The 26084-nt window shown below is 39.5% G+C and overlaps 1 protein-coding gene across 4 annotated transcripts in view; it reads right to left on the bottom strand.

Moving 5' to 3' along the window:
- Window positions 1–738: 738 nt before the first annotated feature.
- LOC117259582 (RNA-binding protein Musashi homolog 2-like) overlaps window positions 739–26084 on the bottom strand; it is a 506563-nt gene continuing 481217 nt past the window's right edge. For 3 of the 4 annotated variants that reach the window (XM_078166887.1, XM_033630996.2, XM_033630994.2), the window contains one exon: window positions 739–9011. In XM_078166887.1, coding sequence (XP_078023013.1) covers window positions 8943–9011 — 69 coding nt within the window. In that variant the 3' untranslated portion in view covers window positions 739–8942. Of the gene's footprint in view, window positions 9012–17000; window positions 17078–26084 lie in introns of all 4 variants that reach the window. The other variant, XM_078166886.1, reaches the window with a different exon arrangement.

The following is a 26084-nucleotide window of genomic DNA, read 5'->3' on the forward strand; positions in this document are numbered from 1 at the left end:
CAATACATAATGAATGGGTGCAAATTTCTGGTTGTGTTTAGTCGTATATAGTGTGCATGCACCATGAGGTGAAAATGTTGGACTCTAGTGACTGGTTAGGGAAAATCAAATCCCCCTTCCTGCTAAATAAAGTCAAAGTGGACGCAATGTCAGACTGAAGACGGAAACGAAATGTAACAAGTTGACAGTTCTGTCTCATATCAGGCAAATGTTCTTTACTTTACAGAATCTTCTTTCAAAAAATATTTGAGCACCATTTTCATGTCATCATAGAGGAGTTCACTCTTGTGCCTCTGACTATGAAATAAAGAAGCTATATAAATTAGTCTAAATTTAAGAATAGATGGCAGTGTAACTTCACAGTGATGATTTAATTTGACAAAACACTTAACAAAAGGTCCACTACAGGCTTTTTTAGAGCTTTCAAAAGCATATCCCAGTCTTCATCAGCAGTTGAAGCTGGCTCAGCCGTCATAACATGACCCAAGTGTGGAGTTGCAGTCAAATGACAACAGGTGACCCCGTCTCTGTTTAAAGATGGTCTCTGGGGTCGAATGTTAATCTCTTCCCTTAAGTTTCCCTGCTTGTCCACTGACTCCTGCAAATGATTAATTGATTATGATGTTTCATGTACATGTGTTGCTTTTTCATATGAATTTCATGAATATGAATAAAGGCATCCAAGTTCGATGTTTCTGTTGATTTCATGTTGGTCAGCAGTAAAAACATTACTTGAACTGATTGAAAACAGCTTTATTTCATTTTTTAGACAAACACATTGATTTCTGGACCAGAGTAGAGGATGGAATCCTTTCACAAACATCTTTTATTATTATTTGAAAATACAAATATAAAATTATACTTTCCACATCAGGGATGTGAGAGACCCCCATCCACGTTTTTGTCTATTCTTCTGTATTTCTTTTTTTTCTTTTTTTTTTTTTTGTTTCTTTTTTTACAACAGGGCTTGAGCAAGCCATACAAGAAGACCTGAAAGATGTTTTCAGACAGTCAGTCCATTCAGTCAGCTATCATGGTAAAAAGTCTGTTAACATTAAAAAGTGGGCAAGTGGTAGGAATGGGCAAGGCAATCAGATACCTCCATATAAAGGTCAAGCTTCTACTGCTACATGATGAGAAACTAATGACTGCATCACTTCTAAAAACATGAAACCTTCATGTCAGTGTAGAGTTTTGCCACTGTTGGCACAACTCTACACAAAATTATTATAATACCTCCTACTTTTGTTTTCATTTCATTTGCTTCATGGGAAGATGGTTGCTGTGAGTGCTGGCTGTGCATGAAGCTAACCCTTTGATCCATGTATACATGTCTATCCCCACCAGCAGACATGAGCTATGTTACAGTGACGAGATGTGCGGTTGGCCATTACCTAGCACTTGCCTCAAAATTCAAGTTTAAGTGGATACAGTAGTACACTCACAATATATATATATTCCAAAAACCTTCCAGGTCATATGTTGTGTTTTTTCTCTCTCTTTTCTTTACCTAGTCAACAATTAACCAATGATGAACTTGTCTAGCAAGATGTGTAACATTCATCAGCTGTAAACTGCTGTCAATATTAAAGTACAGCAACAACAGAGCCATGCTACCTTAAAGTGCCAGCTATGAGATCAAATCAAAACAATCTGAAGCGATGAAGGTGTACTGCATAAGAAGATGGGAAACTGGATCAGCTACTTTGAAATGGGAAACAGCTCATACTTTAATCAAATTGGCTTAGGTAGGTACAGATTCAGTTTTCTGATACCTGATGTGATGATGTGACCATTGGGCTTGAATATATACACCAATTAGCCACAATGATAAAACCACTGACAGGTGAAGTGAACACTCAGTATGTTTACATGACATTAGGGAAAACTGATTTATTGTCTTAGTACGACTAAAACCGGTGTTTTAGTCCAACTGAAATTGTACTAAATTGAATTTCTCAAAGTCGGAATACACCTAGATAATGCAATTGGGAGTCAAATTGCTCCTGCATGTATACAGTCAATTGGACCCACACTGGCCTAAGCACTTTGTGCATGCTCCACAGTTTCTGCCCCGTGCTATGATCCACGAGTCTAAAACAATAAATGCATACCAGAAGAAGAAGCCGGTAACAACATGGCGAAGTCTACATCCAGAGCCGCACATTTTTGTGCGGACAAAATGTGCAGAGCTGTAAAGTTGTTCACCATGGTACCAGTTTGCCACTAGCTATCCGTAGCTAACTTGTTTGTCAATTGTTTGGTCTGTGAAGTAACAGGTCAACTGGAAAAAGGTCCAATACTAACAAACTGAAAGGGGACATATCGCCACCTATTGTAGCAGAGTTGGACATACTTCATTCAATAAATCGATTTGATAATTCGATAATCGTCCAATTAAATGGCCTAGTCGAGCTTTAACTGTGGTTCATCTTAACTGTGCGTGTAAACGTACTGACTGATCATCTTATTACAATGCAATGTTCTGTTGGGAAGCCTTGAATCCTGGCATTTATACCACTTGCCCTAACCACCCACCCAAACACTGCTGCAGACCATGTACACCCCCTCATGGTAATGGCATTCCCTGATGGCAGTGGCCCACCACAGTAAAACAACGCACCATGCCACACCGCAAGAATTGTTCAGGAATGGCCCAGGGAATATGACAACGAGTTTAAGGCCCTGTCTTCCGAAATCCCCAGACCCCAATCCGATCAAGTGTCTGTTGGAAGTACCAGCACAAATCCAATTCAAAGAGGCCCCACCTCACAACCCACAGGGCTCAAAGGCTCAGCCTCCACCGCCCTGGTGCCAAACACCACAGGACACCAAAGGAGGCCCTACCGTACATTGGACTTGGCTCTGACCAGTTGAGGAATGGACCCAGGACCTATGGGATACTGGCAAGTCCATGCTCAATCTGAGTAAGTGGTTTTAATGTTATGACAGATTGCTGCACATCACAAGTGGAAGATTTCTGCTAACAAATAATTGTCAATAAAAGTACAGTGCTGTACTACTGCGATATGTTCCAAACCAAGGGTATAACATGAGGTATGCTATAGAGGAAGAGGACCAGCCCACCACTCATCAACTCAACTGAGGCATGTAACAACACAATAAGTGTGCTGCTTTAAAGGAAGAGCATGACACTTGTGATATGGCATGTCCATTATTGGTACATTATGATTTCTTCAAATGCTACTCAGGGTTCTGTAGCGTGCTTTTGTACAAACCTGTCCTATGAATTATGTTCACATGACACTATGTTCCATTACATTTTGTGGCAGTGTTAAATGCTAAAGAAGGAAGCATAGTGATATTCATATCAAGCAGTGACAAGTAAAGAAACATACCCTGCATGAATATACACAGCTTTTAATTTCATAGTTTGTTGTATCTTAGGATTTCACGCAAAGCACTAAGTGCTAATGTAGTGGGAAAAATAAGGACGAAGTTTTCACAGCAGCATGATACGCACCGGGCACATCAGTTATTACAGGCAGTGGGCAACAACCCAAGTTATCACATAGGCTGGACCTATTTTATTACAGTTTACGCTGACCATATTATTGCAGTTATAATGACAAAGGTCCCCTGGCCTTAATGAAGCAGTAGCAGTAGCAGTTTTAACCCCAACCATGATGTTCCCCTTACCCTAAATGAGTTGTGTTTGTTGTCTCCAACTTATACAAGTGATTTATTGTTCCCGCAGAAATTTGTGATACTGCTGTGCTGCCTTCTGAGACCAATGTCTAATTTGTGATTTCAGCTGTTAAATAAAATTGATTTGATTACCCTAGTCTGGCATTATATGTGCCCCAAATGCGTACTTTGCTTTTCAAATAAGTGGCATATGAACATAATTTGTAGGATGCACTGTGTCCACTGACTGTCTCTGGCATTGCTCTTATATTGTGTTCACATCGAACACAAGCAAATTGTACTCTTGCGAGTACAGCGGCTGGAGTGTTTTTTTTTTTTTTTTTTTGAAGAAGAATTTTGCACCTGGTAAATATTCTGCCTTAACAGCTGTGCTAATGGTTGTGCGAAGGCAGCTAACGGCTAATTTGGTTCCTGGTAAGGTGCAACCAATAGCTAAGTCACATGAACACTGTAAACATGGAGGCTCTGTGCTTTGAATCAACATGAACCAAGATGACAACATTCTCTATCATTTTTCATACTGTCTATGGCAGAGCATTACTGCTTCACTCCTTCCCTGTTTACTGTCTAGAACAAAAGACTGACATGTATTACTCAGAGCATACTGCTAAGAAGCAACTCAACAACATATCTGACACAAGTCACAAAAACATATTTTCAGGGCACACAATATTCTCTGGCTTTGCTCACTAATCTCCGAGCCCTCTTGTTTTTGTTCTGTCTCTGTAAAGTACTAGCGTTAAGTGAGCTCTGGGTGGCAAATTTGTGAATACTAGCAAAGGAATAACCTTTCCTGCTTTCCCTATGTTTGGCTAATACTTGTTGCCTTTGTTGTTTGGATTGGTTAGGTTTAGGCAAAAAAACAAGTGGGATTGGTTAAGGTTAGGGTAAGGATGTCAGGGTAAGCCAATCAAAGGCACAGTAAGGCACAGTGAGGCGGGCCATTCCTTCGCTATTTTAGGATTCACAAATTCCTCTCTGGGTGGCCACAAACAGCGACAATTAGTCTATCCTCCATTTCTAATTCTCATTAACATCTGGAGACTCTCTACTCAACACTGATAGATTTTCTCAACACAGTGTGATTTCAGCTGTTAAATAAAATTGATTTGATTACCCTAGTCTGGCATTATATGTGCCCCAAATGCGTACTTTGCTTTTCAAATAAGTGGCATATGAACATAATTTGTAGGATGCACTGTGTCCACTGACTGTCTCTGGCATTGCTCTTATATTGTGTTCACATCGAACACAAGCAAATTGTACTCTTGCGAGTACAGCGGCTGGAGTGTTTTTTTTTTTTTTTTTTTTGAAGAAGAATTTTGCACCTGGTAAATATTCTGCCTTAACAGCTGTGCTAATGGTTGTGCGAAGGCAGCTAACGGCTAATTTGGTTCCTGGTAAGGTGCAACCAATAGCTAAGTCACATGAACACTGTAAACATGGAGGCTCTGTGCTTTGAATCAACATGAACCAAGATGACAACATTCTCTATCATTTTTCATACTGTCTATGGCAGAGCATTACTGCTTCACTCCTTCCCTGTTTACTGTCTAGAACAAAAGACTGACATGTATTACTCAGAGCATACTGCTAAGAAGCAACTCAACAACATATCTGACACAAGTCACAAAAACATATTTTCAGGGCACACAATATTCTCTGGCTTTGCTCACTAATCTCCGAGCCCTCTTGTTTTTGTTCTGTCTCTGTAAAGTACTAGCGTTAAGTGAGCTCTGGGTGGCAAATTTGTGAATACTAGCAAAGGAATAACCTTTCCTGCTTTCCCTATGTTTGGCTAATACTTGTTGCCTTTGTTGTTTGGATTGGTTAGGTTTAGGCAAAAAAACAAGTGGGATTGGTTAAGGTTAGGGTAAGGATGTCAGGGTAAGCCAATCAAAGGCACAGTAAGGCACAGTGAGGCGGGCCATTCCTTCGCTATTTTAGGATTCACAAATTCCTCTCTGGGTGGCCACAAACAGCGACAATTAGTCTATCCTCCATTTCTAATTCTCATTAACATCTGGAGACTCTCTACTCAACACTGATAGATTTTCTCAACACAGTGTCACACACATTTACGGCACCTGCGCACACACACACACACACACACACACGAATAGCTTACATTTCACATTTGCATCAACTGGTCCAAATTTGCATCTATGCGTGTCTTTGCAATTGACTTTGTACAAAATTTCCCCATGTGAAATTTCATGTTCAGTGTGAACATTGTTTGACAAAAGAGCAAAGCCATAACTCAACATATTAACAGATATATTTCGAAACAACTCAGGTAGACATGTGGAGGACAGGTTTACCTCATTCCCATAGCAACTGTTTCTATTCAGGTCACCAAATTCCAGGAAAGAAAGTTATTGCAAGTTCTTAAGGCTATATAGGTATCTCCGATGAGATGTGCATTAATGAGCAGGATACTAGAAAACCAGCTGCTTCAGTGACTGACATTATAATAATGATTAAAGTATGAGCTGTTTTCATGATTCAAGAGTAAAAAATAAATCATTTTGGGTGAGTTAAACTAAAATTTACAAATACTGAACAAGTAAAAAAACAGTCTTAAAAAGTAGTATCATGGGATATTTCAAGAATAGAAATATTAAAACAGAGTTCACATTAATGATATTTATAATAGTCATTATTGTTATTACTGCTATTATCATCAATCTGTTGTAGCTATATAAAAATAATTTATCTGTTTCATCAGTGTAATAAAACCCCTACTGCTCTTTAACTGTCAAATCATAACAAATCAAAGTGTTTTGCATATCTAGCATTAGCATTTAAGGTAGTATGGCAAACCCCCTGTTTTTATAACATTCAAGGGTGGGGATCCATTTAATGCCTTGTTTACAAGAACAACTTACAGCAAATCTTTCTTCAAATGTTTTCAGTGAGAGCTTTGGTTTGCTGAAACCACGTGAGAGCAGCACAGAACAGAAAGTCAACAGAAAAATCAAAATACAAGTGAAAACAATGTCAGCTTTTTTTTCCCCAGATGGAAAAAATCAGAAAGTTCTATCCTTACAGGTCCTACATCATCTAATGAGTACAAGCTAATAGTATCTATTGCAACTACAGAACATCTATCACTAGTTACTAGGAGAAAGAGTGAGAGGAGAGACAAAGGGAGTGACAGTTTTAAAGGTTAACAAATCTGTGTATAGACCACTACACTGGTATCAAAGACAGCACTCCTATATAAGGTCATTGGATTTTCTTTTGTATACATTATTGAAATACATTAATGATCAACTGAAGATTATTGTTGAGGATGACAAGGAATTAAGAGAAAACTCAATGGATATACAGTACATCATATTATTATTGTTATATAATCATTAACAGCCACAAAAAATATTGATACAAATCCTTCTTAGAAATGTAAATCATACAAGGGAACATATGTTTCTTTTTAATTAATGACATACACATTTCCTCTTTTCTTTTCTTTTTTTTTTTGTGATTATTACTTGAGGTCCTCATTTTAGAAACAGTCCAGCATTCAGCTTCCCATGTTTTGTAAAAGTAATTTCTAAAATATCTGTTTTAGCACAGAAGGGAATAAAACAGCATACATTTAATAATTCATTAACCATTTCAAAACTTTAAAGAAAGACCGATTCTTTAGTTATAGCAAATTCCTATTTACATTAAATTATAGATAACATTCCTATTTTTCTTTACATTTTTATTTTCATAATGCTTGTATGAAAATTTGTGTATTCAGTAATGGTGGATCAACCAGTGGTATGCAGGCAACTGTCAACATTTAAAAACAGTAAATAAATGTTTCAAGTTAGGCTGACCAAAACTAAGTTATAAATAAAAGTCTTCTTCAATAAGAGTCCACTTCAGAGACTGACCAAATAATGTGCAAATTAATCTGCTCTCAGCCTTACCTCGGATAACAGTGCAACAACTTCACTTTGTCAGCCTGTCATATTTTTCAATTTTCATTCTCAAATAAGTTCTCTGGTCATCATTACAAAACACATAGGACTGAGGTAATAAGCAACACTCCTCTGCTGCACGTCTTCCTCCTTGTAAGAAACACAAGTTGCCAAAAATGAAACTTGCAATATTGCCTTTTGTTTGACACCAAACATGTAAAGACAATTACAGTATATCAAACATCTTTGTGAAATATGAGGACACAACTGATTCATCTAGTCTTCCCAAAACTATCAAGTGTGCTTTGGATTGATTTCTTTTTCGTGCTACAGAGCTCCAGAGTCGCAGTGATGCAGAAGAGACAAGCTTTTCAGCTGTGTGTCACAGAGTGCAGATCCACAGGTGTGTGTGACGTCTTTGTCTAATTGTGCACACTATAGCTCATCACATGGACAAAATATGCTGGTATCAAATTAGCCACAGTTGGAAAGCAAATAGCATGTACGGAGCGAACCAGCAGTGCATGATCTGTCATGGGGTTATCTTTTCCTCTGGCGTTGTGCAATAGATGGGACTCTGTTGAGACAGTTGATGTCCTCCCATCCAGCGTGTTGTGGCTTTGTCGCCCATTCAACCATCAAAAAAATATGTCTTTCCCTCTCTAAACCACTTTATGCCTGATATATGACTGGAACACAGTTACAGTTAAACAATTCAGTCTGACATAGAACTAAAAGGACAGCTTTTTCTATTTTTTTCCCCCCTCCAGACAATAAAACACTTATAAAACAGGACCGTGAAAATATTGTAGTCCTCTTATTGCCAAAAATAGTTAGTGACCACATTGCAAGAGCCAAAGCTACTAGGTGTTCTTGGTTTATATTGTATTGTTTTGATACGTGAACCAAAACTGTCTCCACTGAGCTATGTTGGTTCACTTCAGATGTCTTTATATGTGTCTGACAATCTTTCAATCACTCAAAGATAAAAATACAAATAACCACAGTGTCTCAGCAGACACACAAAAAGGTGAGTGACATGTACATTGCTTCTGTTACGTGCGGATCAAAAGAAACAAACGCACACATAAAATAATCCAAACTAAATGCTTAAAAATAATTTCTCATTACTGATTTTACGTCCAAGACAAAAAAAATATCACAATTTAAGAAAATAAATTGAAAAAAGAAAAAAAAAAGAAAAAGTAAAAAGAAAATAAAATCTAAACCAACAAATCTCTACACAAGGACACCAGTTACATTTAGAGGGATCTCCATAGCAGGTCAGGCTTTACACCACTCACGGACTGTCATCTTTTTTTCTGTGATGATTTTTGACTTTTGCTTTCAAACTGTTCTTCATCTGGTGCCTCCTCCGCTCTGGCTCACTGCGTGGATGCTGTAGTGGTTAGTGCTGGATGGCATCACCTGTACACAAAAGCAGTTTAGAAACTCAGTCCTGATTCCTACGGCCTTCTGAAATATTCCTTTGGCTGCACAAACACACAGAGCCAAAAGCCGGTAAGCATTAAGAGCACGTCTTTCCTTGACAGAACATTTACTGAGTGTCTTGACAATGTGTTATACTTCACACAGAACATCTCAAGATACGTTTAGGTTTCAGACAGCCACACTGATCTTACTTTAAGACCAGATAATGTCAGATTTTTATGTCCAGATTAAGTATTCTACTAATCTCTATCATTGACTAAGTATAACACAGTGTGGATTCACCGTACAACTAGACCATGATTCTACCTTTACTGCTTTAATTATCTTTGCCCAGTTACAAACCAACATCATTATCACTTCAAACTTAAACTATCAATAAATTTGAAAAATATATTAAGCCATCTTATTTGATAGCAAAGTGGTCTTTGAAAGATACTAGTATTATTATATGAGTATTGTTATCTAATGTAACAACAAGACTATAATGGTGTGTTCAGACTGAATGTAAAGTCAATGGAAAGACCAACACATTCTCATCCCAAGTCGTCACATATCACCGCTTTGTCAGTGGACTTTCACGTCTACATATTACGCGCTAGGTATCCTCCTGTGTCTGCTGTTGACATTCCAGGATGCCACCACCAACACCAGGATTTCAACAAAAGCACATGGTTAGGTTTAGAATAAAACAGCAGAGTTTGGCTCTATGTTCATATGGGAAGCGAAGAGGGAGTTTCTGAGTCAGAGTCTGAGGTTTGTTGGCCCCATCCATCCCCCCTCCTGTCTACCCATATGGACTTTCCAGCTCCTTCTATTACGTTGTTACCAGCAGCGTTTCTAACTGACACCGTCCAGCAGCTTATCATACCATTGTGACAGGTGCCGTACTGCCGACCACTGGCGCATCATACCACAAAATGTACCGTCCAGACGCATTACAAACTGATGCCGCCTGACGTTGTATCATATCACCGCAAAGGGTGGCTATTGGTGTTGGTGTCTGATGCCAAAATCACTAACTAAGCGGCAGTATTTGACAATTTTAGAATGAGAATGGCCTGGAAAGACATAGGTGGACAAAAACAACTGCAAATTAGCTCTAAGATGAACTCTTTGTTTTAACTTGAGAAAAAAAGGTGCACTGTCAAAGCTGTATGACTCCATATCCAAGATTTTGAGACATCTTATTTTAGTTCAAAGACAGAGACAGACTGATTGAACCACCACAAGAAAAACATTTTTGTTATTTTATGATTTGTTCTAGTTTCCAAATTTGCCAAATATCATTGAATGCAAACATGTCTGATAATACAGCTGAATTGGATCATGTAAAATTTACTACCATTACATATTGAATATTTCCTCTAATCTTTCACAGAACCACAGATCATTTAAAGGGTGTGAAATCTGAAACAACTTTGAGACATTAAAGGTATACTTTGCAGATTTTTCCCTTGAAAACAATGTATAGACTCATACATCTTATTCTTGCTCTCAACCTGTCAAATACTGTCACTTGGTCAGTGGCCCTACATGTCAAAATATGACATGCCACATACCCCTCCTCTGTCCGTTTTGGACGCCCAGGGATGGCTTGTCAATTTAGCTTTTGCTATGCACTGTGTCTTTTCAAAATAAATAAACAATTGTTTATAGACAGTATGCTTGTTAAATACAAAATAAACTTAGCTTTAGATTTACTTCCTTGGGTTTAAGCAACAAAAGCATGCGGTTAGGTTTACAAAAAAAAACCAAACAAAAACATAAAGGTTTGGCCTAAAATATGGCTTAAACATGAGACATTAACAACAGGCTCCCAGGCTAACGTTCTGAGTTTGACCCATCCACCTTCCCTTCTGCCCACTGTATGGAGATTTTCTCGTGTCATACTATGATAGTTGCTGCCACCTGGTGCATCTCATACTGCCACTAAGGGTGCCAATGTGCGTTGGTGTCTGATGCAGAGGGCCACTAATCAAGCTTCGCTATTTGACATATTGGAAGTGATAGATAAGACTTCCAGCCACAACTCGAAGCAAGCACAAACCCCAACACCTCAGGTGTGTGCATGCAACCCAGTCTCACTCCGAAGTCATCGAAAACTGGTGCTTGGTCACTGACTTCTGGTGTCAGACACTGAAGAAAAAAGCAGTTCTTTCATATCAGCATGACACCTTGCTGATCACTGCTATTGTTTAATGGCACCTGGCAGCATCAGGGGGAGAAACAGACAACAATGAATGCCGAGGGAACAGATGTCCAAGTAGGGGGGGCAGGAGGGTTGGTGGCTGGGTTCAACCACCACCAACTTTCACGCAGGAGGCTGGTGTTCATCTCCTGCAAGATGCAAAGCCAAACCCTGTTCTTTTTTCCTAAACCTAACCGCATGCTTTCATCGCCTAGACCCAACCACATGCATGTGTTGGATAAATGTGACCACCTGAGTTTGTTATTGAAGGAAAAAAACATCAATTCGCAGTGTTGTCCTGACGTAGTGCATGTATTTTGAAAGAGACTGTATGCAAACTTTACACTTCCTTTGAATACAGAAGTGTATTTTGAAAATAAATAGTACATGCAACAGGCTGAAGTTGACACTGCATCCCAGAACGTCAACAACCAATGCACCTGGGTACCTTGCAAGTCACACGTCGATGTGGGAAGTCCATGACCAAACGCCGATATGTGACGAGGTCGGAGTGAGAGAGAGTGTGTGTGTGTGTGTGTGTGTGTTGTGGGCCCTCTCACTCTCCCAGTTCCCTGATTGCTGCCCAGCTTTTTCACCTGCTTCACAGCTTGTACCTGCTATCCATCAACTCATCAGCTCTGCCGCATATCTGCCACTCATCTACTCATTGCCAGATTGTTGACTTCACTACCAGTGGAAGTTTCATGTCCTAGGTCACTTGAAGGGTCACTGCCTGCCTGCCTGCAGCTTCGGCACAGTCACATCCAACCATTTCCCATGCTCTGCCTAGTTTTATCAGACACCAGCTCCTCACTTCTTCTGCCTCCACCACCTCTGTTCTTCACCAAATCCTTCGTCATTCCCTGCAACTAGTCAATAACTCTGTTTTATTCATTTTACAGTGTCAGTCTGTGTCTGCATTTGGGTTCCTTCTGTTGACTGTTAACAGAGAGTGTTTCCAACTTTGTAGGTTTATGTTCAGCCCCTTCCTGTTTAAACATTCAATACCACTGTCCACAGAACCAAACCCAGTTTGGTATGGAAGAACCTGACCATCCTGAACTCTACCCCAAAGGTTAACTTGGAGTCAAGGATGAACTGATTAGAGTTTGGTGGTCAAAGGTCAAGGTCGCTGTGACCTTATATCCATCTCGTTCTTATGAATGCTATATCTAAAGAACAGCTAAAAGGAATTCTTCAAATTTAGCACAAATGTCGACTTGGACTCCATGATGAACTGATAAGAATTTGGTGGTCAAAGTTCAAGTCTATGTGACCTTGTCTGTCTAATTTTTGTGAATGTGATATCTCAAGAACACCATGAGGGAAATTCTTCAAATCTGGCACAAATGGTCACTTGGACTCAACAATGAACCGATTGGATTTCGGTAGTTAAAGGTCAAGGTTAGTGTGACCTTCCATCTATCTTATTCTCGTGAACACAATATCTCAAGAACATCTTAACGAAATTTCTTTAAATAAAATGATTTTGAATTTTGTGTTCAAAGGTCAGGGTCAACTGTACTGATTGTGTAGATATGTGCTGTTGGGGGGGACAATGGGTGTGAAACATCCATGTTTTCACAGACATGGATATAAACTGTAAGAAGATCTTAACTGGTGCATGAAGGCATATAACCGCAAGGCACTAATTCTAGTTTTTGTTTGTTTTTCCTTTCTTTCCTTTTATTTCTTTTGCTGGAGCTCTCTATGGCTGGGCTGCCACTATGCCAACTCAGTGGTATCATTAAAAGGAGGCATAATTTTGCATTGTCAGTGATGATTGGTTGGTAATAGCACCTACAGAAAAGACAGGTGGAACTGGTGGAATAGATTTTGCATGTCACACTCTCTCAGAAAAGCTCCTTGCTGGCAGGTGTAAAGATGCAGACGCAGCTGATGTCCGTCTACCATCTTTCATAGTTCAGAGTGGTGTTAGCAGTGATAAGGACTGCAAGCCATACAGTAAGGAAAATGGCCATTTAATATTAGGAAAATAGTAACAGAAAAAAAAGACAAACTGTTTTAACCTTGCAGTCTCACTACTGGAGGTTCCCAAGGGTTTGGTTCTGGGTCCCCTCCTCCTTTTATGGTTTTCACAGCAATGACAGGACAAATCTCTGCATGTCTGGCCAACATCTCTTGGTGGATGTGCGCTTCTCCTTCAGGTAAAGGTTTCTCCCATCCATACCCTCTCCATCACCATTGAGAACTCTGTATTGTCTTTGGCTCAGACTGTGAGGTACACTGAATGACTAGCTGTCCATTGCTGCGACAACCTCCTCATACAGATTCATTCTCTACAACATCAAGAGTATATGCCTATTCCACACCCAGGAGGTGGCTAAGGTTCTGGTCCAGGCTCTTGTTTTCTTGTACCTAGACAACTGCAACTTGCTCCTGGCTGGTGTGCCTCCATGTGCTTTCTGACCTCTGCAGCTCATCCAGAATGCAGAAGCCCTGCTGGTTTAAAATCTACCCAAGTTCTCAGACACTATGCTGCTCCTCTACACTACCACTGTCTGCTTGAATCTGATTTAAGACACTTGCCTATTGTGCTGTGAATGGCTCAGTTTCATCCTACATTAAGGTCAAACCGTACACCCCAGCCCATTCATTACACTAAGCTACTGCTAATCAGGTTGCTACTCTCTCACTAAAAAGGGGGCTTGGCTGCCACTCAACAAAATCACAACTGTTTGCTGACCCGGCTCTATAATGGCCAAGTGAACTCCCCATTGACATCGGCACAGCGGAAGCTACACTACTATGGCTGGCCACCAATTGGAAGATCAGCGGTTCAATCCCTGGCTCCTCCAGTCTGCAGTCCCAATGATGCGTCCATCGGTGTGTAAGTGTGTTAAAAACTGAGTAGCAGGTGGCACCATGTATGGTAGCCTCAGCCACCAGTGTATGAATGTGTGTGTGAATGGGTGAATGTGACTCAAAGTGTAAAAAGCACTTTGAGTGGTCGGATGACTAGAAAGGCGCTATACAAATGCAGGTCCATTTACCATTTACTTTATTTTTCACACTGAAAAATCTGTTCAGACTGCAACTTGGCCTATAAAATAAAACCAATGAAAACCTCTGTCTCTATCTCCTGTTGTGTCTAAAAGAAGTAGTTGAAGTAGTTCAGCATACTTGATGAAGTTTATGTATATGCATAATTCTGGTACTATTTGGTTTGTGCCCACATGTTTGAATGCACATATTGTAGGCCACTTTGGATAAAAGTGTCAGCTAAATAAATGTGATGTAATATAATGAGCATTTTCCACAGTTTATGAGTAACAAGAATGCATCTATGAAAATGAGTGTGCCAAATCAAGTCTGTTTGAATCTAATGATCACTATTTCATGTCTTCATCAAAATAAGTTAAAACGTAAGAGCAAATGTAGCTCTGTGCTCATCATAAAATCTTTACATGTTGTGTAACTTGTAAAATGGCAGTATGGGTTTTAGTCCCAGCAAAGAATGAGTGCCAGGCAAATAAAATTTATGACAGAGACAAAAGTAAAAAAAAAAAAAAAACGTAAAAGCTTCTTTTATAGTTATTTGATTATTTGATTATTTATGTAGTCATTTCAAAACTGAATATTCAGAGGGAGAAAGGGAAACATGGTGAATAACACTAACCCCCACCTTTCCTTCTAGAATTCAAAAACTAATGGAGCAAATGTCAGAGAATGCAACTGTGAGGGTAAAGTAAAGCATATTTTGAAGAACAAAAGGTTTCTCATAAAACTGTTTTAAAAGTATGCATGCATATGAGACAAACCATGGTTACAGTGAAGTTACAGTGGAAAGATGCTAACTATATTTAACAACTTATTTTTTCATACAACTTTTCAAAGGGCTTGCCATTTTTGTGAGTATATTATATACATATATATATATATATATATATATATATATATATATATATATATATATGGTACAGGCCAAAAGTTTGGACACACCTTCTCATTCAATGCGTTTTCTTTATTTTCATGACTATTTACATTGTAGATTCTCACTGAAGGCATCAAAACTATGAATGAACACATGTGGAGTTATGTACTTAACAAAAAAAGGTGAAATAACTGAAAACATGTTTTATATTCTAGTTTCTTCAAAATAGCCACCCTTTGCTCTGATTACTGCTTTGCACACTCTTGGCATTCTCTCCATGAGCTTCAAGAGGTAGTCACCTGAAATGGTTTTCCAACAGTCTTGAAGGAGTTCCCAGAGGTGTTTAGCACTTGTTGGCCCCTTTGCCTTCACTCTGCGGTCCAGCTCACCCCAAACCATCTCGATTGGGTTCAGGTCCGGTGACTGTGGAGGCCAGGTCATCTGCCGCAGCACTCCATCACTCTCCTTCTTGGTCAAATAGCCCTTACACAGCCTGGAGGTGTGTTTGGGGTCATTGTCCTGTTGAAAAATAAATGATCATCCAACTAAACGCAAACCGGATGGGATGGCATGTCGCTGCAGGATGCTGTGGTAGCCATGCTGGTTCAGTGTGCCTTCAATTTTGAATAAATCCCCAACAGTGTCACCAGCAAAACACCCCCACACCATCACACCTCCTCCTCCATGCTTCACAGTGGGAACCAGGCATGTGGAATCCATCCGTTCACCTTTTCTGCGTCTCACAAAGACACGGCGGTTGGAACCAAAGATCTCAAATTTGGACTCATCAGACCAAAGCACAGATTTCCACTGGTCTAATGTCCATTCCTTGTGTTTCTTGGCCCAAACAAATCTCTTCTGCTTGTTGCCTCTCCTTAGCAGTGGTTTCCTAGCAGCTATTTGACCATGAAGGCCTGATTGGCGCAGTCTCCTCTTAACAGTTGTTCTAGAGATGGGTCTGCTGCTAGAACTCTGTGTGGCATTCATCTGGTCTCTGATCTGAGCTGCTGTTAACTTGCGATTTCTGAGGCTGGTGACTGGGATGAACTTATCCTCAGAAGCAGAGGTGACTCTTGGTCTTCCTTTCCTGGGTCGGTCCTCATGTGTGCCAGTTTCGTTGTAGTGCTTGATGGTTTTTGCGACTCCACTTGGGGACACATTTAAAGTTTTTGCAATTTTCCGGACTGACTGACCTTCATTTCTTAAAGTAATGATGGCCACTGGTTTTTCTTTAGTTAGCTGATTGGTTCTTGCCATTATATGAATTTTAACAGTTGTCCAATAGGGCTGTCGGCTGTGTATTAACCTGACTTCTGCACAACACAACTGATGGTCCCAACCCCATTGATAAAGCAAGAAATTCCACTAATTAACCCTGATAAGGCACACCTGTGAAGTGGAAACCATTTCAGGTGACTACCTCTTGAAGCTCATGGAGAGAATGCCAAGAGTGTGCAAAGCAGTAATCAGAGCAAAGGGTGGCTATTTTGAAGAAACTAGAATATAAAACATGTTTTCAGTTATTTCACCTTTTTTTGTTAAGTACATAACTCCACATGTGTTCATTCATAGTTTTGATGCCTTCAGTGAGAATCTACAATGTAAATGGTCATGAAAATAAAGAAAACGCATTGAATGAGAAGGTGTGTCCAAACTTTTGGCCTGTACTGTATATATATATATATATATATATATATATATATTATACAGCTGCTCCAGCACAAGCCCTGTGAATAGCTGTGACATCTTATTTAGGAACAGTGTCTAAAATAAATGATAGTAGCAGAAATGACAGGGAAAATAAGAAGTGTAAAAGGTAAACAAGAACAAGACATGTTTGTATTGGCAGATAGGGTTGTGATATAGAAATAGAATATAATACCTTAAATAAGATGGCAACCAGTCACTTGTTAGCTTTCAATGGTATCCATTTGTAAAAGCTGTCGCAATCAGTGGACCCTAAAATGTACAATTAGTAGTTGTCAGTATGCATTTCTTTGGAAAAGATGCAAAAAGTAGCAAACTGTGAGTGTAGTTGATTGACAGGATGTGATGCCAGCATGAATGGAAATTCACCTAGATGACTTTATCAGAAAGGGCAATGCAATCAAAAGTTTAGTTACAAAATGTTAATTTCTGAAATGACAGAGACGTTTTTTATCTATGAAGATGAACTGTAATAACTGTAAACCACAATCTATTCCAGATGTATTTTGCAACCAAACATACCAACATTTGATTTACTTTGCCTAATTTTATACTGAAACTTACACTTTCAAGTAAAATAAAATACTGTTGGTTTTCTTATTGTATCTGAAAATTACCAGCTTAAAAACATTCTCAGGTCATGTAAGGCCTCAGTGGATCAACAGTTTAAGATCCTCAGCATGACCTATAATTATTCACACATGCTTCGAAAAACTGAATACTGTTGGACGATTCATTAAGACAGAGTTGTCTCTGAAGCATACTTTGCAATAAAAGATGTAAGATGTTGTTACATAAAAAAATCCAATATTATTATATATGCAAATTATCCAATATTTGTTTGTTTACAGAATACTGGTTTAAAATACATGTTTGTGAATGTTTTAATGTTGTACTAGTGCATACAGATTTCAACTTAAAGGCTTACAGTTACAGGAGTCCAATAAAAACCTTGTATAACTTCCCCATGATGTGAAGCCTTGACAGCAGGAAATTATTTTTTGAGGTTATTGTTCATGCAATTACCCTGATCATCATATAGATCCTCCAGAACCTCAGAAAATCATGTCAGCAAAAAAATTAGAAGTTAGATACCAATGTCTTTGTTTGTTATGTAATTAACTTTGGGGAATTTTCTACATTTAGAGCTTAGGATCTTCTTGTGAGGCTTATCATGTTTATGCTAACATGTATAAATCAAAAATCACGGGATATGCAAAACAGTAATTATGCACAGATATACAGAAGCATGTTGTATTCAGCCATGGATTGGGGGTGGGGGGTGGGGGGTGGGGCGGCAGACTTACCATAATGTATCATAATTACAGCTTTTTAATTTGTTTGTTTTTCTACGTTTTTTTTTTCGTTAGGAAATATGGCACGTAATTCCAGTGACGTAACTGTCACTAAATCCCTTTTAAAATCAAAAACCAACAGTGAGTGTATCTACTAACAAGTACTGTGTGTATCAAAGCTTGGTGTATCTTCTTCCTCTGTGCCATTGAGCTCCATTTTTGTCCAAAAAAATTAAAACACATCAATGAATCAATGAGCCACACTGTTTCACTGCGTGACATATCTTTTCATTACTATGAACACACACACTGTAGTTTATTTTGCCTCAAACCCACATACACCATCCTGCTGCTACAAATACTTACTACAGCAAAAGTGTGGATTAATCCACTGCTGAAAATAATCCCCCAAAACGCACTGGTCCCTCATGTTTGAGTAAAGGTTGATAGAAACTCCAAACAGCAGTTGTTTTTGGAAATTACTGAGCCTTTAAAAAAAAAAACAGTATCGGGCCTTAAAAAAGAGCGGATTTGAGCGGATTTCAAAGATTTATGTCTGAAGGAATCAGTGCCACAGAACCACAGATAGGGTAGGTAAGCCAGAATGTATTCAAAGATGGACTGAAAAACTGTTGGTTTCAGTCTTTACATAGGATTTGTTGACAAAAGAAAATGATACATTAACATCAGCCTTGTCTTTTAGCTGTTTGAAAATTATCCAACCATAAAGCCACCCATCCATCCATCTGCTTTGTTTTACAGTCAGCTTAAGCTTATCCCTGCATAGAGTTGGCAAAAGGCAATGATCACCCTGAACAAGTTGCTGATCTGTCCCAGATAACACATAGGGCCCTATTTAGATGGTCTAAAACGCGAAGCGCCAGGCGTGCGGCGCATGGGCGTGTCCCAGTCACTTGCTAGTTAGACAGCGCGTTTTTAGACTGTGTGCCATGGCGGAGAGTCTAAAAGGGTTGGACTTACTCTGTGAATTAGTCATGGGTGTGTTTTGGGCATATCATTCAATAAGCCAATCAGAATGTCACCTCTCATTCCCTTTAAAAGAGGCGCGATTGGAGCGCACGGCGGAGAGCTAGTTAGATGGTGGACCTACCAATTGGAAAGAGTGTTTGACAGCTGAGGAGACAGATCTCCTCATGCGGGAGGTGAAGGCCCGTCAGAACCAGATCTACGGGGACAGCAGACAGGCACCCAAGCTCCCCAAGGTAAAGCAGGCGTGGGATCACTAATACAAGAAAGATCTTACTAAATATCTGTGGAATATTATTCAAACCTGTTTTCATCATATAACAGAGCACAGCTGTCAGGACTGCCGCGGAGCTCCCCAAGGTGCTGATCCTGCAGCTAGGACCTGTTTTTGGCTGTACAGCTATCAGAATATGTGACCTCTGTGTTTCTATCTCTGTGATGATCCCAAATACAAATATATGTGTGCACATTAATGTGAGAGGATGACAGAAGGATTGAAAACAGTTATTTTGAGGTTTAAACTCATTATTATGCAGATACAGTGAGGTCACATATTCTGATGGCTGTGCATTTAGCTCTTTACAGTTGAACTTTGAAATGAAAATACATCTGTCCAAATATTGAGGCAATAACAGAGCAACTGTGTCAATGTTTACTCATTTATTAAACAGTGCATACATTATCACACAAAACGTTGTTATAATAAAAGTAATTTACAACATCTACCTTAAGGCGATCTACTTTCCATTGCCAGATAACGTGTTACTATGTCTGGGATGGTTGTTATGGTCACGAGCGGTTTCTTAACAAACAGCAGTTACTCGTGGATCACAGACAGAGCGACGGCAATCAAACTTTTGGGAGAAATTATCCATAGAATCATAGACGGTGCAGAGTATATTTGGAAGTTTATGCCGACGGATCAATGCGTACGCCGTTAACATCAATACTCTTCTTCTCTACTGTTGATGGCCACACACGCAGACAATGTGCAACATCGCCCCCTGCGGTCACAGATTCCGACGGTCACAGATTTCGGTGTAACACCAGCTGCGGGGCCAGGCAGGTGTGGGTCGGAGGAATATTGGTGCCGGTGTGTTGGTGGGAGACTGGCGGCTGTGTTTTGGTGTACCTCCCAACAGATCCAGTAGTGGACCGTGGGACCGGAGGGTGGACAGCAGGCGAAGGGAAGTCATCGGCCGCAGTTGAGGGGAAGCGACGTGGAGAAGCAGAGGGGTGTAATCATGATGCACCCCTCTTGCAGAAATATTTTAAACCATTTCAATCAGGATTTCCCTTTTTTAATTGTTGAACAATTTTTGTTTGACTAGCCTACTTATCCCAGAATTTTCTCTCTCTTATGTGTCTCCAACCGACGAGTGACTGATTGCCCGTCGCCACATTCAAGGTCTGGGGTCTGCCACCTTCGGGTTAGAGTGGGACCAGTACACAGGACGGTTGGACTGCTGGGAGAGACTTTGTGCAACATACAAAGGGGTTTTTATTTTATTTTATCACTTTTTTTATAATAAATCTTGTATTTAACTTTTATTTGGATTTGTGTTTTTTAACTCTGCTCAACCCTGATTGTAAATAAGAACCTGTGTTGTCTTTAAAAAAAAAAAAGTCCTAGGCTCTTTTAACCTAGGTGGCGTTGTCGGTTTTATAACATTTTATCCAAATTTTAAAATTCCTTCAACCTCGCCACATTTGCATTTTCTCCCATTATGCGTGTGGGCTGCTCTGGTTTCCTACCTTAGTTCACAGACATGCAGGTTGGGGAAAATTTGAAAAGCTAATTTGATCACAGGTGTGGAGTGTGAATTTGTTTTTTTCTGTATATGTTAGCTCTGGGATAGATTGGTGACTTGTCCAGGGTTTACCCTGAATCTAGCACAATGTATTCTGAGATAGACTCAGACTCAGATAGACTCAGATAGACTCAGAATACATTGCAGCACACTTTGGTTGATATGTATTGCATAGAAATAATGCATTTCACGTAACCATTATCAGCCAACATAATTGGTTAATCTCAATAGTCAAATGAATGAATCACTTTCAGATTGTATTTCTTCTGTTCAACTGATGTAGACCATATTAGAAATCATTTTTCAAACTAGCAGACAAACCAGCCGTTCTCATTCCCAGGTCGTCAAATACAAACACTCATGTCATGCCCCTCAGTGTGTGATACTGACGCACTGGGCTTCCATTTCAAATTCCAATGCAAACCCATCTGGGCATTATTTGCCATTTAGAGCAACTGATGTATTATAAAGAGCAAGAAAGTCCATGTAGGGTGGGTGGATAGGAGGGGAGATGGATGAGTCAAACAGGAGTTTCATTCAGGAGATAACTTTTTCTGTCCTTTGTAAACCAAAATTCAATGCTGTTTTATCATTACATCAATGATATTCAAATCTAACTTCACGTTGTCATCTGTTCATGAGAGTCGTATGTTACTCTCATAACATATTTATGACATGTTACATCTTATTTTAACCTAAAACATGTTTTCTAAACCTAACCAAGTACTTTTATTGCCTGAACCTAAATGTGACCGCTTGACAGCCAAGTGTTAGGAGTTTCACCCAGGGGACAGCTGTGCTTCACATACATACGTTAAAGGGTGCACCACATAGAGACATAAAAAGGTGCCTTTGGTATCAGTATCACATGTGAGGGGCATGAGAAAGCCACTTTGGTTTGGGAACGTGTTGGACAAATTAAAGTCAGAGGCTGATTTTGAACAAGCTGCATTGTTAATTATGGAACAAGATAAGTGTGTGTAAAGGTGTAATAGGTAATATACTGCAGTTACAACATAAATGATGACCAAACAAGTCTTTTGTGTAGCCATGTCAAACTTATGACATTCTCAATATGCTTAATATACTCTATTTAATGAAAAATAATGAGTGATAACAAGAAGACCCCATCAGGTCCTCTGCATAGTTCTCTTGACATTCTGGGAATGTTCTGTGGAATTCAAACTTGCATACCAGATAGTATTCACACTGTGTGTGCATGTGTGCACCACAAAGCAGGTGGTCAAACACAAAAAAGGCCTTGTTACCATTTCTGGTCAGAGTTGGACAGAAGATCAAAACAGGTGAAATTGATACTGCACATTAGTTAACAACTCTTGTTGGATAAGCTATGGCTTTGGTTTCCCCGCTTTCATCTGTACCCAATTTGTTCTAGAAGTTCACAAGCTACTGATGTTCAGTTGGCCAGGTATGAAAGGGCACGAAGAAATCTTCTCATAACAGTAATTCGCAAAGGACTTACTTCAGTCTTTTAAACTGGTATTATTCGCTACAGGGACCCTCTAGGTATCCCAATTCTGGAGGGCATCCAAGAGTTTCAGTTTAAGAAATACTTGTTTCATGATGACATTGCCATATGTATAGGCATTTTTACACTGTGTCCTGCTGGACATACAAACAGCAGTGACAGTGAGGTGATGATATACTGTGCAAAGTCACATTTTGGCATAGCACAGCAAATAAAGATGTCATAGATATATCCACGTAGATATTGCATCAATGCAACATTGTTCTGGCCAGTTAAAATAATAAAAAATGCCAGTCTTTTGTGTTGCTACTGGATGTTTTAATGAAATATATGCAGGAAACAGGGTATAACAAAGGTTACAATATTGTAACCCTAGTTCTTTTAGCACAGGCCTTTACAGGGCTTTATGGGTAATACTCTCCTTCGGTCATGAGCATGTATTTACAAACTGAAATTTACATAAATGTAGCCGGCCAACAAAGACTTACCTTCGTGAATACTTAATGGGGCCTATAATGGGGCTGACAGCCACCCTTCACCCTCTTCAGCAAGTGGCTGAATTTTTTTTTTTTTTAAATTTTATATACTTTATTAATCCCCCTGAGGGGAAATTCAATTTTTCACTCTGTTGTCAATTACACACAGGTCCGAACACACACGCACAAACTGAACCTATACATGCACTACATGCATACAAGTGGAGAGATGTCAGAGTGGGGGTGCCCATGACAGGCGCTCTGAGCGGTTGGGGGTTCGGTGCCTTGCTCAGGGGCACCTCGGCAGTGCCCAGGAGGTGAACTGGCACCTCTCCAGCTACCAGTCCACGCTCCATATTTTTGGTCTGGATGGGGACTTGAACAGGCGACCCTCCGGTTCCCAACCCAAGTCCCTATGGACTGAGCTACTGCCGCCCCCAACATCACTGCCCTCATACTTCCATGCGTCCCTTAATGCCCAGGTCAGACCAAATATTCACAACGAGATGAGGTGAAACAGGCAACAACTTGCAATATATCGTTCTGCAACGTTCTAAAAACATTCATACTAATGTAACTAGATGAGATGGTGTATCATCTCTATGCAACAACTCTATACTTCAGTTTTGATTTCCAGCTTTTCAGGCTGATTTTGTGGCTGAATATAATGTGTAGCCTCTTAAATATGAATGAGGATAGTGATGGTGAGACACTGGCTACAGTTGCATTTGCATTTGTAGTAGTAATAAAAGGGTGAACAACAGAAACAAAATGAGCATCAGTTGGACTATATTCATAATAAATAGGAGCAGCAGCAGCCGACCACCATCCGACACTGACACAACATGAGGACAGAAACAGAGGGCTTGGGGGGATGAAGCAGCAAGTGAAAACGCTGCCTGCTGTCATTTTGACTTGGCCAGCAGACTTCACTACAAGCCAAGTGGCTATTTAAACAGGTGATGTGCTTATAAAACCAGCCACAAGTGATTTGACCAGCTAAGCTACAGGAGACACCATCAGCTGGCTTGAGTCGTGCTCAGACAGACCAGCTCACATCACTGCAACTTTTCTCTGCAATGCTCGAAAACAATTTTGTCTCATTGTGAATCTTTGGTCTGAACTGTATGGAGCTACAACAGTCTCAAAATAAATAAATGTACACAGAAATTAATAAATGCACAAAAAAGGATTCACAAATGTATTTGGGGATTTATATATATGTATATAACTCAAAACACAAACACATTTTCAATGCACACAAAAATATGTTTCATTCCATATATAAGTAAAAGAAACTCCACATATAAAAGATAATTTTTATCAACATATTTGTGATGCACACACAAATATTTCTTGTTTTAAATATGTGCAATTGAAATTCTCAAATGTACGTGTGTCAAAGTATTTGCAATTTTCATCAAATACATATTTGGAGGTTGTTACATTGATATATGAACTGTCAAACCTGCATTTACAATGTGCTTTTAATTTGTAAACTTCCCTGCATTTGTGTGTGGGAGTTTTGAGACCCCTCTGACGTGACTCGATTCACAAATGCATTTTTTCTAAGAGGGGATTGTCTGCAGCCAATCAGATGTCTCACTCCTTTACAGCCAATCACATGAGTGCCTCCCCACAAGGGGTGTTATATGACGTCATTAAAGCGCGCGCAGGTGGGAGTAAAAGGGGATCTATGGCTGTCCTTTTTCATGTGTTTTTTGGCAAGATGTCTGTACATTTATTTCCCAAAACATTTCTCTGGTTCCTTTACTATACTGCTAACAACAAAGATCAATGTTACATCATCAACTTAATTTTGTTACTTGCAAAATACCATATTCACAAATCCAAATTCTCTAATCATAAACCATCTTTTTTAATTTTTGAAAAGGAGTTCAAACATTACATTATAATAATCCAACATTCTATCCACAGAAAAACCATCAAAATGTTATGTATGATGTAACCCCCCCGGCATTGTATTGAGTTCATGTTCTGTTTTGTCTACAATTTTGTATTGACTGACATATCAATAAAGTTAATTAAGATTTTATTTATGGATTTATGGTTGTGCATAGACCCTACACACGTCACCTACAGTGTGTACCTGCAGTTACACCTCCAAAACGCTAGTCGGCGGCGGAGGTTTCTGTGAAGTGCTGTAAAGTTTAATTGATTCAAAACACACATTAAACACACATTAAACATGTCTTCATAGAGACAATTTCAAACACAAGTACAAAAATTAGCTTCACTACAACTCACAGCATTCACAGACAGACAATGTGTTAATCCGGACACATTTTCCCCACAAATACAACATGATAACGTTATTAGCACAAGCCTATGGCATTTTACATTGTATTGATTAGCCTAGCGGCCGGCGATCTTTCCCTCTTCTCATATAAATCAACACAGAACAAACTCCAGCAGGACAGCAGGACAGGTCAAAACTGTGTAGCCCAGGATGGGTGTTTAAGTGTGGGTGAGAGGAGCTGAGAGGACTGTGGAGGTCTCAGGGCGTCGGTAGTGTAGTGGATAGTGCCGGCGCCCCATGTACAGAGGCGAAGCCTCGCTGCAGTGGTCGCAGGTTCAACTCTGGCTTGCAACCCTTTGCTGCATGTCAACCCCCGCTCTCTCTCTCTCACCCCATTTTTCACTCTGTCCTGTACATTAAAGGCAAAAAGCCCAAAAAATAATCTTAAAACAAAAAACAAAAAAAAAAAAAAAAGGACTGTGGAGGTCAGGTGGGACAAGCCATTACTATTACTAATTAATTTCTTCTAAATTACATTACTCTGTTACTAAGCCTTCACTCGGAAAATTAAACGGTCCTGAAACTGCAGCCTCCAGTACTGCAGCTTCACCTTTACTCCCACCTGGAGTCGCGCGCTTTAATGACGTCATATAATACCACTCGTGGGGAGGCACTCATGTGATTGGCTGTATAGGAGTGAGACATCTGATTGGCTGCAGACAATCCCCTCTTAGAAAAAAATCCATTTGTGAATCGAGTCACGTCAGGGGAGTCTCAAAACTTGCGCACACAAATGCAGGGAAGTTTACAAATTAAAAGCACATTGTAAATTGACAGTTCATATATCAATGTAACAACCTCCAAATATGTATTTGATGAAAATTACAATTACTTTTACATGCGTACATTTGTGAATTTTAATTGCACATATTTAAAACAAG

This window comes from Epinephelus lanceolatus, chromosome 4 (assembly GCF_041903045.1).
Source record: "Epinephelus lanceolatus isolate andai-2023 chromosome 4, ASM4190304v1, whole genome shotgun sequence".
NCBI lineage: Eukaryota > Metazoa > Chordata > Actinopteri > Perciformes > Serranidae > Epinephelus > Epinephelus lanceolatus.